The sequence below is a fragment of the Phyllostomus hastatus genome, unplaced genomic scaffold, assembly GCF_019186645.2.
Source record: "Phyllostomus hastatus isolate PE091 unplaced genomic scaffold, TTU_PhHast_1.1 phas_scaffold_585, whole genome shotgun sequence".
Taxonomy (NCBI): domain Eukaryota; kingdom Metazoa; phylum Chordata; class Mammalia; order Chiroptera; family Phyllostomidae; genus Phyllostomus; species Phyllostomus hastatus.
The window spans coordinates 646,015-660,462 of NW_025334037.1; the positions used below are offsets into that span (position 1 = coordinate 646,015).

The following is a 14,448-nucleotide window of genomic DNA, read 5'->3' on the forward strand; positions in this document are numbered from 1 at the left end:
AGTATTCAATGAAAAGCAGAACATAAAGATTGGTATACTACGATCATCAGTGTTGCAGATAGCTCCATCTCCATGTAGATGAGAGCTGAAAGGCAATATTCAGACATGAAACAGCATTGTAGGGTGTTATGATTTGAGATATTTATACTTATGTTTCAAAAAATTTTTTAAATTCTTCATTGTCTTTTATACAAATTTTTAAAAAATTCGTTCTGAAACAAATTTGGATTTCTAAGTTTTTCTCTAATTCTCACTTAGAACAGATTTCTGGCTCTTCCCATCTTAAATTCACAATCCTCTACTTCACAGGTGGCAAACATTAAGACCCGTAGGCTGAATCCAGCCCTCCGCCTTGTTTTATCCGGCCCGGCACCTATTTCTACCTGGTGGCAGCACCGAGCTCCTTGCCTGTAGTTAAGGAATAGTTACATTTATACAGTCCTAAAATTACATTCAGCCCTTTGAAGGCAACCTTGAGGCTGATGTGGCCCCCAGTGAAAATGAGTGTGACACCCCTGCTCTACTTGAAATAGGAAAGCAACGTAGTATTTCCAAATGCCCAAATTTAAAGATAAAGAGCCAGAAAACAAGGCTGAACCCCACCACACTGTTGCTGCTGTCTAAAGGTCTGCCGATGAAGTCAGGAGGGGAAGAGAGAGGAACCACCAGGACCCTGTTCAGAGTGGCAGTGTGCCCACAAGGCTACCTGGAAAGAGGCATAGATAGGGCAGCTAAAAGGTCCTTATCACCCTTACCTGCCTCACCAGGCTGCTGCCTGGCACCATCTCCTTTCTGCTCATTTCACAGGTATTTCTGAGGTCCTGACTCTCTGGGAGAGCCCAGATGCCTCATATGTCACAATGTCATGCTCTAGTTCAGAAGAGATGTCACAGAGAAGGATGCCTCTCAGGGGTCATGCCCTGTGTGCCTGACAGGAAGAGACAGGTCATTTAATGGCTACTCAACTTTGCAGACCTAGAATTCAACTCTGTTTGTTCTCCTAGAGCTGCTCAACCCAGGGAAACTGACCCACTCTGACAGCCTCCACATGGGCCTTTTGTTTAAGCTACATGATTATAAAGGAGAGGGAGCCAGCTGGAAACCAGAGCCAGATAACCACCCAGGGCATTCCCTACCCTGGAGGCCAAACCAATAAGAAGAAAGTTAGGTAAACAAAGAACCTAACAGTACTGCTGGTCCACCCAGGGAGGCCTCCCAGTCAGCCAGGTGGCTAACAAATAGGATGTAGCTCTTCTATAACCAAGGAACTTGGCAAAACTACCCAGAAATAGTGTCCCATCACCCAGGACTCTACCTCCATCTCCACCCCCCACCCCAGACAATCTTGGTCCTTGCTTCAGGCCCTAGTTATAGGATACCTCTCATTCCCAAGGGTCTGCCCAGTTTACCTTAATTCACAGAGCATCATCCCAGGGTAGTTTCCAGTTAGTTCAGCTCATCCCTTATACACTTCCTGGTCAGTTTTGATGTCCAATAGAAGATGATCTCTTCTTAGACCTTGTCTTACACCCTCAAGACTCCTTTCTGCTGGTCACAGGCACTAGGTGATTAAGGATTGAAGGAATGGCAAAGACCATACTCCTGTGAGGTCAGAGAGGGAATGGCAAAAGTAAGAGATCTGGAGAGAGAGAGACTAAAGGCTAGGCTCTCCATCCGTAGCCTCTGGCAAGTCACTCAACTTTCTGTGCCTCAACGTTCTCTTTCAGTAAATGAGGATGATAGTGTTGACTTCTGAGGCAGATGCATTTTGTAAATTGCAAGGTGTATTTGGCTATTATCACTGTACATCAGAATGTTCTGAAAAGAAGCATATTATAATGTGGGCCTTAAAAGTTGAGGGAAATCCAGGATATATGCTCAAGAACAGCATGAGCACTCCAAGCTAGAGAGATGGCACAAGCACAGGTGAAAGGGCACAAGAAAAGTACCAAGTTTGGCTACAGTAGAAAGCTTGTGTAGCAAGGAAGCTGATACGAAGCTGGAAAGGCAAGTGGTGTATATTCTGTTAGCAACAGGGAGATACTGAACTTTTTGATCAAATAAGTGAAAGGATAAAAGTCTTTTTTTTTTAGGAAGATTAACGTGGCAGAGGTATTATGGATGGAGGGATTGGAGGAGCGTTGGAATGCTGGCAGGGTGATCAGAGGAGGGTGTTGAACCCAAGAGATATGATGAGGGCCTTAGTGCGGGCAGTGGCACAAGAATATGGTGACAGTGTTTTAGAAGAAAAGAAGGCTTAGGACAAATTTAAGGTCTCCCTGGCATCGCTATGGTGAACAAGGTATAAAGAAGGCACATATCAGCCAGGAACACTGGCATCTTTGGGTATGTTTATATGGTTTGTCTGTAGACTATCCAAGGGATATTAACCAGAAATTAATGTATGAGTGTGCAGCTCAGCAACAGAGATGTGAATTGAGGCCACCCAGAATGAGTTCACCCAAGAAGATTGTGTACCATGAAAAGAGGTACAAAGACAGGAGGCTGAAGAACCTTTCAATGGTGGACAAAGAACCTGAAAAGAAGATTGAGAAATAGCCAGAAAGATGGGAGGAAGGAGAGTTTCTCTAGAAAAAGAAGCCAAAGGGGTAAAATATAAGAGAGAACAAGAGGTATGAGGAATAGGAAGAGTCCATTCAATTTGGTGTTTGGTTAATCGATAACTGGTAAGAGCAATTTCACTCAAATGGTAGGACTGAAAACTAGATTGCAACGGATTAAACAGCGAACGGGAAGCGAGCATATGGACAGCATTCACAGACTACTCTTATGTAAGGTAAAGAAGCCAGGGTAGTAGATGCAGGCGGTCAGGAAGAATCTAGGATATTTTAGTTAAAACATATTTTAGCTTCAGAAAACAGAACAGAAAATAATATATACATGGACTCACTGAGGGAATGGGATCTTGACCGCTGGTTGAGACTTAAGACACTATTATAAGTGAAAATGTAAGTGAGGGTAGGTGTATTCATTCAGTTTATCATTTGTTGAGCCCGTACTACAAGCCAAGAACTGGAAGTGCATGGATAAAAGAAAATAATCCTCAAGCACTTAAAGAATTTGATCAAGTAGGGAAGAGAAATGTGGGCGGACAGTTACATGAGAGCTACGTCAGAGATTCTGTGGTGCACTAATCAAGTGAGCAACTCTGACAGAAAGGGTCAGAGAAGCTACGCGAGATGCTGGTATTGGGTCCAGGTTGAGTGGGGGGTTCTCTAATCCACGGGGCGAGCGTCACCGTGGTGTCAAGGTAAATTCCGGTGGAAATTTACATGTGGCGGTTCGAAAATTGACAACATTTGGATGAAAAGGGCTATGAAACAACCAGGCATACAGGTCCCTGAAGTAGTTTCCGACTGAGAACACCTTGGCTGACAGCACAAAGGCCACCAGAAAGGAAAACCCAGCGCCCCTCCAGGAGGGTGGGGCAGCAGTCCCAGAGGGTTGTACACACATCTAGAGAAAGACTTCAAAGGCAGCAGAGTGAGGCACTGAGTAGGTGCGAGGAGGGTCAAATGAATAGTGCCTCATAGCTCCTCACCGTGTCCGGGGAGAGGAAGGGGCAAGCAAGCAATCGCTATCACCGGGCTGAGCTGACTACTAAGAACAGAGCAAGGCTGGGATGCCGCTCAGGGCTGGGGCGTTTTATGAGGGGGCTGAAAGATACGGTGACCTGGGAGGGTACTTAGGACACGGCGTCAAGAAAAGGGCCCGGCCCACAGCGCCCTCAGTTTCCACAACTCTCAGCCTCCGAGCTTCTGCACACAACAGGTTGGACATAGAAAAGCTTTTCGCCGCAATAGCTATCAAGACTGCCTAGAGACGGCGGCTACAACCTTGCAGCAAAAGGAAAAAACGCAACCCACAGCCACGCGCTACCCGCAACGCCGTCTAGGCCCGGCCTCCCCGGCCGGAAGTGAGGTGTTTGCTCCGCCCTCGCGTCCCATACATCGCGAGACTTCGCGTACGGTTTCCTTTTGCGTCTCGGCCGCCAACATGGTAGGTTATTCTTTCGTGCTTTCCTTTCACTACAGTCGCGGGCCGGGATCTTTGCTCGTTGTGCACGCCAGCCACCTACCCTCGGTTTTAGCCCGGCCTTCACGATCACGCATCGTGGGCCGCAGGGTAGGGGTCCGAAGTGCGCCCGGATCTCTGGGCCGCGTGTTCGGCCCTGGATTCGGATCTCTGAGACACGCGGGCCCGGGCGTCCGGGCGGCGCCGGGATGAGGCCGCTCTGCCCCGGGCCAGTGTGTAATCTCAGCTTTGCTGAATGAACCACAAGGCAGATCCTTGATCTTCACGCCAACGTTCCCCTTACAATTCGGCATACTTCGCCCCCTGCCCCACCTTTTTAAGGCCTTATCACCAAGCATCTTTTTTCGCACAGCCATCCAGACTGAGGAAGACCCGGAAACTTCGGGGCCACGTGAGCCACGGCCACGGCCGCATCGGTAAGTGCCGGCTTTCCATCCTGGTCGGCCTTGGTCTGCCCTAATTTGGTGCTTAACTAGTCGAAGGTAGGTAGCTTAGAAGTGGGTTAGTAAGAGTTTTGTGCTATCGGGTCGGATTGAGCCTGACGTTTTCTCTGAGAATCTAGTACTTCAGATACAGAGAATTACCACATCAGTTGGGGGAATGAAAATTGAGCGGGACACAGTATTGGTTGAAGGCGTGGAGTGCTGCGATAGTGTTGCGAAGATACGTTTTGAGTGGGGTCTTGAAGGAGTTAGCAATGCTGAAAGAGGAATTGTAGACTGGGAACAGCATAAGCAAAGGCAGAAACGGGGGGTGGGAATGCTTTTGGGAGAAGTTTGGGGCCGGGGAAGGCTGTTAGCCATGTATCTTTGTAATCCTGCAGGCAAACACAGGAAGCACCCGGGAGGCCGAGGTAATGCTGGTGGCTTGCATCATCACAGGATCAACTTCGACAAATAGTGAGTGCTTCTGGGACTGTATTTAACTGACACAGTTTTGGAGTTTGGGAGCAGTTGGGGAGCTGGCTCTGAACATTCTGAACGGGAAGCAAGCCTCTTACCACCATAAACCTGTTTTGGGCGTTTACCAAGTTAACATTTGATGTGAAATGAGAAATTTTGCCATCGAGGCTAGAGTCACGCTTGGGTATCACCGATTGCCTTAGTGTGCTAGAGTCCTCGAAGAACAACTGCTGACCTTATTCACTGACTCTGGCCCCCCTGTGGCATGGTCAGTCACCAGGTTAGTGACATGCATCAGATTGACCTCTATGGCAGTAGGTTCACTTGTGCCCACAAATTAGGGGATGGGATTTTATAATTATTTGTTTAGAACATCTCTATTATTCAGTGACTTAACCTGGTTCCATGAAATAAGGCTACTCTTTTCCTTCTGAATGTCTTTGGTGGGCTTTTTATAAAGATTTGATTAATCCAGCAAACGAATGGAGCGGAGCGTGTTGTGTCACGGCTCTACATCAGTTAACAGTTTACACTACTTGGGGAGATGGGCCATAAAGATGGTAAGTATAGCTTCTTAATTAGTTAGGTTATGAAAGTGGTTGCCTTCTCTTCCCAGTCACCCAGGTTACTTTGGGAAAGTTGGTATGAGGCACTACCACTTAAAGAGGAACCAGAGCTTCTGCCCCACTGTCAACCTGGATAAACTATGGACCTTGGTCAGTGAGCAGACGCGGGTCAATGCTGCCAAAAACAAGACCGGAGCCGCTCCCATCATTGATGTGGTGCGATCGGTGAGTGAAGGAATACTTGTGCCTTTATATGGCTCGTTGCCTGTCCTCAAAACTCTGAGTACTCTAATCTACTTGATCTCCCACCTGAAGTCTGTACCCAGTTCCCTTTTAGACGTACCTTTTGGTGAAATTTCCAGAGGTAATTCATTGGCCAAAATTGAACTCCAGTTCAGTTGTGATTGAACGAAATAATTGAAGAGTAATCCCTCTCACTCTTCCATTCGTTGGGGTATTTCATTTTCACTTGAATGTTTTTCCAGTCAGTAATCTCATTCATGCTGTTACTGCCCTGGTTTGCACAGGTTTGCATTTCTCATCTGAGCTATTGGCAATATCTTAGCTCAGCTGGCTTTGGTCTGTTTTACACAGATCTGCATTGGGCACAGCTGTTGACCCTTCATGTTCCCTACAGAATAAAATAATAATGTGCTCGAGATTTAAGGCCCTATATTACCTGAACAGGGCCTTCCTTTCCTCGCCCCCTCAAAAAAAACTACACCCGAGTTTTGTTTTGTTTGTGTTTTTTAAATAGTATCACTGGGAGTTCTAGTCCTTGTATCAGTCTTAACCTCCTATGGATACAGGAGTATTTTAAACCCTGAGAGGACTTGCATTAAAGTATCAGATTTCCCTTTCCAGCCTGTTTACCATCTCTTGAGCAATTTTGATGGTCATGACTGCTTAAAGCATTGCTGGGAGTGTGGTTTTTCTTTTTTGCTTGTTAGATGGTCATTGAGTGGGAAAGGGGCGGGGGTTGTGTTTTGCCCGAGACTAGAGTCACATCCTGACAGCTGTTGTCCTGGTGTGCTACAGTTCTCGGAGAAAATTTGCTGGTCTTGATTCACTGACGAGGGCAGTCAGTGCCCTCGGGTAGTGCCCAGATCAGAAACATGCCCTCTCCAGCTACCAGATGGAGTGTGGGTTGTCCGGCATCTTTCCTCATACCCACTAGGGAGTTGGTACCTGCCATGATGTGCTATAACCTTTTTTCTCTCTTCTAGGGCTACTACAAAGTTCTGGGGAAGGGAAAGCTCCCAAAGCAGCCTGTCATTGTGAAGGCCAAATTCTTCAGCAGAAGAGCTGAGGAGAAGATTAAGAGTGTTGGTGGGGCTTGTGTGCTGGTGGCTTGAAGCCACATGGACGGGAAATCATTAAATGTTCACAAGTGCTTTTGTCTTCTGGTCTGGGTGTAGGTTCTTGGCACCCCTACCTGTGTGTCAGAAACCTGCAGGTTCTAAGAGTTAAAGGTGTGAGGGCCTGGGCTCCTCTGCCAACTCCCCTGAGAAAGAAAGTATGCAAGAGTTAGCACCAGCGCTTAGAGGCCTTGGTCTGTTACCTGACTTGAACTTCTCATTTATAAAGTGAAAATGATGGCTGTTGGTGGTGTGTGTGTGTGATAAATATAAAATAGTTGAAAGGTCTGTTTGCATTGTGTACTCTGAATTTACAATGAATGGAAGTGTGCCCTTACTGTTCCAGGGGGCTCACAAGGGCCTGATTCTGTCTTTATAGGAATTTAATGTGTCATGTTGTAAAGAGGGGACAGGGTAATGAGATCAAGGTGGTTCTTCAGGGTGTAATTCCTGATCCTAAGGTTTTTCTATCTGGCTCCCTCATCTTGGACTTTTAACTATTCTAGTCATAACCAAAATCTTGAGATGTGCCCTAACAATCTGAATTTTAAACACAGTGGGGCTTTTACAATCACAGTGGAGTTTGGATTATAGAAAGCCATTGTGGAGGTGTAAACATCCCTGTGTATAGGAGGTTTAACTTAATGTTCAAAGTATTATTATGAAATGCTACCAATGTTCCTTCTAGTATTTAGTGTATCTAGTAGAGACATGGGGTATCTTAGTAACTGGGTATCTCCTGCAAAAACCCGGTGACCGATGCTTGTGTACAGATAGGACACTCGTGGATCCAAGATGATAATTACAATTTGCTACAGTTTTCAGAGGTCTTTCAATGATTTTGAAATGTTGGCCAAAATAAAACTTGCAGTCTAGAATCCTGGGCAGAGAAACAAGATAGCACTGAAACCTACTAAAACTCAGCTACTGGGTTGGGTTTGGTTGGGGAAGAGTTTCCTTTATGGCTCTTTGGGTTCATACACGGTCTGGGAACCATGGGTTTCTATAGGACAAATCTGTCATGGTAACCTTTAGATGGTACAGCAGCCATCATATATAAGAAAGCATGGAGTCAGGGGAGACTTAATGGATTTAAATAATGGGAGTTAAGAGATGTCAGTCAGGCTTTATTCAGCTGGACAAACCAATAACAATATTTGGGTTTGCATCTTCCATGATGGTGCTGAAGAAAGGTGAAGTGATGGGTTTTCCCTTAGTGTCTTCCTGAGGACTTAATGGAAGGTATAAGAGAGGACATGGATCTAAAACAAGTGGTCAATAGATAAGGAATTATGAGACCTGATTTAAAGTCCTTAACTGACACTGAAGGTATAGAAATGCAGTGTCTGAGAGTCAAATTCAGATCCAGAACCTAGCATGTGTATGACTTAGGCTTTGGCCTGTTAGTCCAATTTTCTTACCTTTAAAAGTAGGTGGAATCACCTACTTGAGGATCATAGGTATTAAGTAAAATGGAAAGTATTCATTAAACCTTTTTGACTCTTAGTAACTGGTTTATAAGTTCATTATGGCAGCAGACAAGTCTCAACCTTGGTGTGAATCACTTAATGGGAAAGTGGTCCAAGCAGAGGGAAGAACAAACATGCATTTAGGAAACCAGTAAGGTTAGGCTAAGTAACTTGTTTTCTGGGAGAAAGAGTCTGGAGAGGCTTTAGTTTAGGGACTGGGCTACGTGGAAGAATGGAGGCCAGGACCAAGAAAAGGATTCAGAAGACAAAATGGGCAGGACTTGGTTACTGAATTGTGGGGCTGCTCACAAAACAGTGAAGTTTAGGGGAAGGAGGATGAGCACTGGTCCCTTAGTGGTCAGCGCCAGTCCCAGGAATTGATTGTTGGCATCCTGTGGTAACTGTCCAGAAACAGGATGGAATAATCCTCATCCCAGTCCTATACGGAGGTGTAGATGCCATTTCTTGACCTCGGATGAGCGGCTATTGATCCGTGGAGCTTGGTCCAGCTTGCATCCTTATTATCTACAGCTAACAGCAGGGCAGATGCTCCAATTTCTCTCCAAGCAGTAATGCCAGAGGAAGCTGGGTGACAAAGGCACCCAAATAAATGGACACAGACCTAGAGTGGCTTGAAGCAAAGGCAAGCAGGCAGGTTTTCATTCTAGGTTTCTCTTGAGAGTCAACCTGTCCTGCACGTACAAGCACACTCAGTACACACAGGGTTAATGATGTCTTCCCACATGTGGGCATCAGAGCTTTGTCAGATTGCTTAACTCCATATGTAGCCTTCAACCTTTTTCTTATGTATCTGAAAGTGTAGAAACTGGTATTGCTTAGCACGTTAGGTTGACAGCTATATTTTCTGAGCTAGAATTGCTACAGGTAACATTGCTGGCCTAATGTATGCTCTGTTTTCATATAAGCCGTGGAGCTGCAGCTGTACTCAGATTTATGGTAAGTGTCTGCCACATAATAGGGCAAAAATGAGCTAGGTCTGATTTAAGTTTTTAATTCAAATGTATTACTATTCAATGGCTAGCCCTAGAGCAGCCTGCCTTTGGGGGCAAAAACCAACCGGCAGCGCCAGTGGGAGCGGGGAAAGATGTGCGGTCCCCGCATCCACTAGAAGGTGGGAAGCTGCGGGGTTCTGGTGACCGGAGCCCTGCAGAGCTTCGGGCTTTTGCAGCTACCTTCGTTGGTCTACCGCTGGACTCCACAACTCCCTAACAAGATGGCCCACAGGCCCTGAAAGCCGCTTACGAGGTGAGATTCTGCTTCCGGGCTCGCTTTGACTGGCGCCGGCTTTTGGCTCAACCATTTCCGGCAGGGGCGGGGCTGGCCTGCGTTGCCGGCACGAGCTTTCACTCGCTAGGCGGGAGGTTTAATTCGGGCCCCGTCACTGTACAGCGTGGGCCGCCGTTAGAGTGGAAAGCTTCACCCTAGCACACTTCAAATCCCGTTTCAGCTGCGCTTAACAGGCGTGGTCTTTGCATACACTTTCAGGACGGAAATTTCCAAACCTGTCAGAATTCCAGTTGTCAAAAAGATAAGGAGCGCCATGTTCATGGTACCTTGGGCTAAAAAAAAAAAAAGAAACCCTACAGACACATGAAATGTTCTGAAAGAAAATAGGGTCTCCGGTGAAGGAGAAATGTGTATTACTTTCATATTAAAAGATAATGTAAACGGACAAACAGTAATTCTTTAAATTGCCATTAACTTGCCAGTGTTGAAAAGTAGTGTGTGCGTTCTAGAGTTTTCATGATCTTTGAATTTACACCCACCCTACTTCCGTAAATTTAAGATTCTTTGGAGCGCATAACAATACTGCATGGCTCGGGAAACTTGTGTGCCATCCCTAGTGAGAATATAGGTTAAAGTGTATGTTTTATTCGTGGCTTTATTTTACCTCCCAATTTCTGTTTTACTTTTATTTCTACTTAAAAAAAAATCCTCTATCATTAGAAATGTTCTTTGATATACAGGGTAGGTTTCAGGTCCGCAGTGAACTATATTTAACGAAACTTGAACTGGGCTGTGATTGCAATTACAATGATTTTCTCGGGTTCCCAACTACACCGACCATTATCCAGTGTGAGCCACAGCTGGAGCAATAATGCTTTCCAAGGGCACTCTTTCAAAACACTGCCTTTTAAAACCCAGATTCCTCATTCTGACACTACAGTTTACCCACACATGATTACTTGCTGAAAAGAGCATTTAGAAGGATATAATAGGGCAGCCTGGCCTGCTTTAAAAAAGTTACTAGACTGATTATAGGAGAAAACCCAGGGTCTTCCTTAACTCCAGAATTGAGGGCTGACATCCTATAGGCACCGGGACTTTTGGTAGAGGGGACAGCACTGCCTTGCCCCAGAGCGATTGCTTCAGGGCTATCAGGAAGGCACTGTTAAAGGGACTCATTCTCAAAGGAGGCAATGCCGTCATGGGCAGGGAGGGGGGAAGCAACTAGGAATACTAGCAGCTGTCCTGCAATGACTGGGTTGATTCTTGATGAAAAGGAAAACCTACCTTAGACTCTAACTCCATTTACATATATTTAATTGTTTTGTGATTTTTTTTGTCAGTTTTCACATACTTCTGTTTCCCAGGATTCCAAATACTGTCTAAGGGGAGCTCACACTGTGTTTTGTTCAGAATATCACCCCAAATTGTTCATTTTATAAAACTCTTGCCAATGGTAACACCTACTCAATCGAATTGGAGTTTCTAATACAGCACTCTCATCTGCCTGTGTGTAGCTGTTGCAATCCCAGTGACTGTGTACAGGTGTAAGCATCAGACTCTGCTGTATTTTCTAGTACACTGTGCCCCAGCATTTAGTTATTTAAATACATGTTATTTTATAAAATACTTCCCTTTATTTCTCCCCTTTTATCATTAAGACATGTTTAGGTAGGTTATATTATCTATGAATTTCATTTCAGGATAGTAAAGGGGAGGTATTAGGGTATTTTCTACAGAAAAGGTGAGTGCTGGATCTGACGGGGTTGAGAACCATCTGTTTAGGGGTCCAGAGATCGTATGAAAGCAGAGTGTAGAAAGAAGCCCTGAGCACTTTTCATCAACTCTAAACCAGGCCTCTTGGACATACCCATGTCTACTCTCCCTGTAAGACTTCGGTGCCTGTGGCAGTCCCTGTGTGGACTCTTGCAGCCCACTCTAAACCACTATGTGCCAGTATCGGTTTTCTGGATTGGGATGAGAGCTGTGGCCACAGAAAGAGGAAGAAATCCCTAGGATTAATTTTAGGTCTTTAAGATTTTAAAGATACATAAACGTTTCTAATTCCACCCGCCCCCCAAAAAATTTACACCTATGTATCTTGTGATCTGATCACATCTTGATGATTCTTTGAAGCCACATTAAAAAAGAGGAAGAGAAAGGGGAAAAAACAGCACCTTTTGGAAACTATTATTACTTAATTAAGGAATCCACTTCTATGACTATCAATAAGCTCAGGCTGCGTTAACAGTGACACATTCTGGAGGTAACTGCACCCCACTTTGGACTTCATGGTTATAGAAGCACTGACTTCTCACTGAGATAGGAAGAGAAGCACTTCTCTTCCTATCTCAACTGGAAAACCCAGACTCCTAAGGCCTCAACCCCTGCCCTCCAGTTCCTTCTTGGAAGATGCCAAGGCCAACAATGTAGGAGGCTTTTCAAAAGAGAAGACAACCTTCTGCTTTATGAAGCAGACAGCAACCTCAGGTCAATGGAGATGTAGAGGAGGAGGAAAGGAAGCTAAGGATGGGACTGTCTCCTGCTTAAGCAGGCGAGGGTGGAAGGGTAGGGAAACTATGGTTCAAACCCTGCCACACCCAAACCCACCACTAATGAACACAGTTCCAACTTCATACCTCTTCTTGACATTTTCAAGGTCTGTCTGTGCTCTGTGAAGGCCTTGGGTGAAAAGAAAGCCTAAGTCGCCCATATTCCCCATCCTGCTTCTCTCCTTGCTCCTCCAAGGAAGGTAGTAAAACTTTTTGTATTCAGTCCTAGGGGTTCAACAGAAATAACTTCAGAGTTACATGAAAGAGCCCCAGGGTCTCAGCAGACCTGTCAGCAAGCCCTGGGTCAGCTTCAGCTGGGCTTCACCCCACCGTTTTCAGCGATGTCTTAGGGGCTCTACACCGAATAGGAAAATGTTAAGATTCACCTACTAGTGGCGCCAAAGGGCAATGAGAAAGAATTTTTCATCACTGGAAATGGGGGCAACATAGAGTCTGAACAGTTGGCGATGAGGGAAGTAGAACCAGAACAAGGATTAGGTATTTTCTGACTGAAAGACTAGTCATACACCTCAGACCACAACTCAGTTTCTAAAGCTGAACTTCTAATCAAGTCCTCAATTCTCTGCATGATGGCATTTCACCCCTCACTGGCCTACCTCAGCCTATCCCCCCAGAGGGAAAGTTCTAGACAATGAAGCCAAGGAACACATGGGGCTCTGGGCCCAAACAACTGTACACTGTTTATTGAGAACACCCGTAGACGGTGGGAAGGAGCGATGCCCTGTACCGCATCATGGCTGCCACGCCTGGGAGCTGGGCCGGAGAGCACTGGCAGAACTGGGGGCGGGCTTCCCACGACTCACTGACCATCACCAAGGTGGGGGCACAAGGAAGGCCAGGCCCAAGAGCGTGGTGTGGTGCTGCAAACGGGGACTGATTGACCTCTGCCCCTCAAAAACAGAGGGTTAGGGGAGGGGGACAACTAGGAAAAAATAGAAACTCTAGAAAAAATTTTTAAAAATAGTTCCCCTGTACATAACAAGATAGCATCTGCTCTCCACAGCCCGAGACTGGCAGCAGGGGCCTCAGGCAGGCAGGCCAGGAGCCGTTAGGGGAAGATCAGTGGTTGGCTGAGACAGTCAGCTGCACATCATTGGCCAGTCACCAGCACCCAGCAAACTTCATCCATGCTCGGGCAGGGCAGGAAAGCACCCGGCCCCTTGGGAATATACAAATATTTACCAGATTCTCTTTGCTTGTTACAAAAACAGATAAGAAAGCTTACAGCAGATTATTTACAAACAATATCTGGGATATCATGAAGGCAGAGGTGGCCTGGCCTGGAAGGTGGGGTCTGTGGAGGCAGAGCAGCCACAGCAGCCCAGAGGGCCCCAGGCTGGGCCCCCTCCCCAGGCTCCAGGCTCTGCAAGGCACTGGACTCTGTTACTGGGAAAGGGGCTTAATTCTTCTTGTGGAGGAACTTCATTTTGTTGCCTGTGGGCCAGAAAGAGCAAGAGTGAGAATATTTCAATGTCATCTCTTCTAACAACCCTAGCCCTCCCAGTTGGAGGGAAAGGATTAGAAGGACTGGATTAGAGCTGTGAGAGGTCTGCCCCATGGCAGGGAAAACACTCTGGAGCTCCAGTGAGGGCACTGGTATTAATCACTGTTTGGCTCATAGCAGGCATTAAACTTCTTTGGCTTCAATTTCCCTTTAAACTGAGATACTCTATGATCTAACTGGCTGAGCTCTTTGAAGAGAGTGGAGGTTTTCAGAGACGGGCACTCCAGCACTGCTAGTTTTGTGCACCCCTCATGGCCTAGAGGAAAGCTCTCTGGTCCTAGTGGCCCTCATGCTCACTCAGGAAGCAGTGCACCCAGAAGACCTAACTCAGGTAAGGACCTGTGGTGTCTCTTGGTTCTGCAGTCTATGGAATACCGTGCTACATGCCCTTGGAGCCCTGGGCTGAGAATCTTGTCTTCACCAAGGGATCTCTTCCCATTCTGTCTGTAGCCCCACTATAAATACCCACTGGCAGTGGTTTGGAGCAGCTTAGGGTACAGATCCCCCTGCCTCCTCCCTTGTTGGTGAACATCTGTCTCATCAATGACAGGGCTACTTACCCAAACCTCGGAGAAACTTATTCATTCCACTCTGCTCAGTGTCTGGGAGTTCCTCTAAATACTGCTCTACTCGCTGCTCAAAAAGGCCTGGAGAAGAGGAAAAACAGGAGCAGGGAATAGAACAGTCACTGGAAGAAGGGAAGAGGAGGCCTCCTGAAGGGGGACCATAGGGCCCAGACCCCAAAATGGGAAAAACCAAGGATCTGCAATTA

General features: G+C 46.2%; 3 protein-coding genes and 2 non-coding genes across 11 annotated transcripts in view; 3 read left to right on the forward strand and 2 right to left on the reverse strand.

Annotated features, from left to right (window-relative positions):
* Positions 1–12,257, reverse strand: part of TRIM66 (tripartite motif containing 66) — a 65,687-nt gene extending 53,430 nt beyond the window's left edge. Inside the window, exon 1 of the mRNA XM_045825230.1 lies at positions 12,239–12,257. Coding sequence (XP_045681186.1) covers positions 12,239–12,251 — 13 coding nt within the window. The 5' untranslated portion in view covers positions 12,252–12,257. The remainder of the gene's footprint in view (positions 1–12,238) is intronic.
* On the forward strand, positions 3,743–6,917 carry RPL27A (ribosomal protein L27a). The gene is made up of 5 exons (XM_045825231.1): positions 3,743–4,020; positions 4,409–4,472; positions 4,880–4,955; positions 5,575–5,749; positions 6,751–6,917. Exons 1-5 carry the CDS (start codon positions 4,018–4,020, stop codon positions 6,877–6,879), a joined length of 447 nt encoding a protein of 148 aa, XP_045681187.1. The 5' UTR covers positions 3,743–4,017; the 3' UTR covers positions 6,880–6,917.
* On the forward strand, positions 5,120–5,251 carry LOC123810259. The gene has a single exon (XR_006784222.1). It is a non-coding gene; the product is annotated as a small nucleolar RNA SNORA3/SNORA45 family (small nucleolar RNA).
* Positions 6,514–6,643, forward strand: LOC123810258. The gene has a single exon (XR_006784221.1). It is a non-coding gene; the product is annotated as a small nucleolar RNA SNORA3/SNORA45 family (small nucleolar RNA).
* Positions 12,258–12,827: 570 nt separating the features above from the next.
* Positions 12,828–14,448, reverse strand: part of DENND2B (DENN domain containing 2B) — a 157,703-nt gene continuing 156,082 nt past the window's right edge. For all 7 annotated transcript variants that reach the window (XM_045825313.1, XM_045825310.1, XM_045825314.1 and 4 more), the window contains 2 exons: positions 14,237–14,323; positions 12,828–13,606 (listed from right to left, as the gene is read on the reverse strand). In XM_045825313.1, the coding sequence (XP_045681269.1) occupies positions 13,572–13,606; positions 14,237–14,323 (122 nt within the window). In that variant the 3' untranslated portion in view covers positions 12,828–13,571. The remainder of the gene's footprint in view (positions 13,607–14,236; positions 14,324–14,448) is intronic.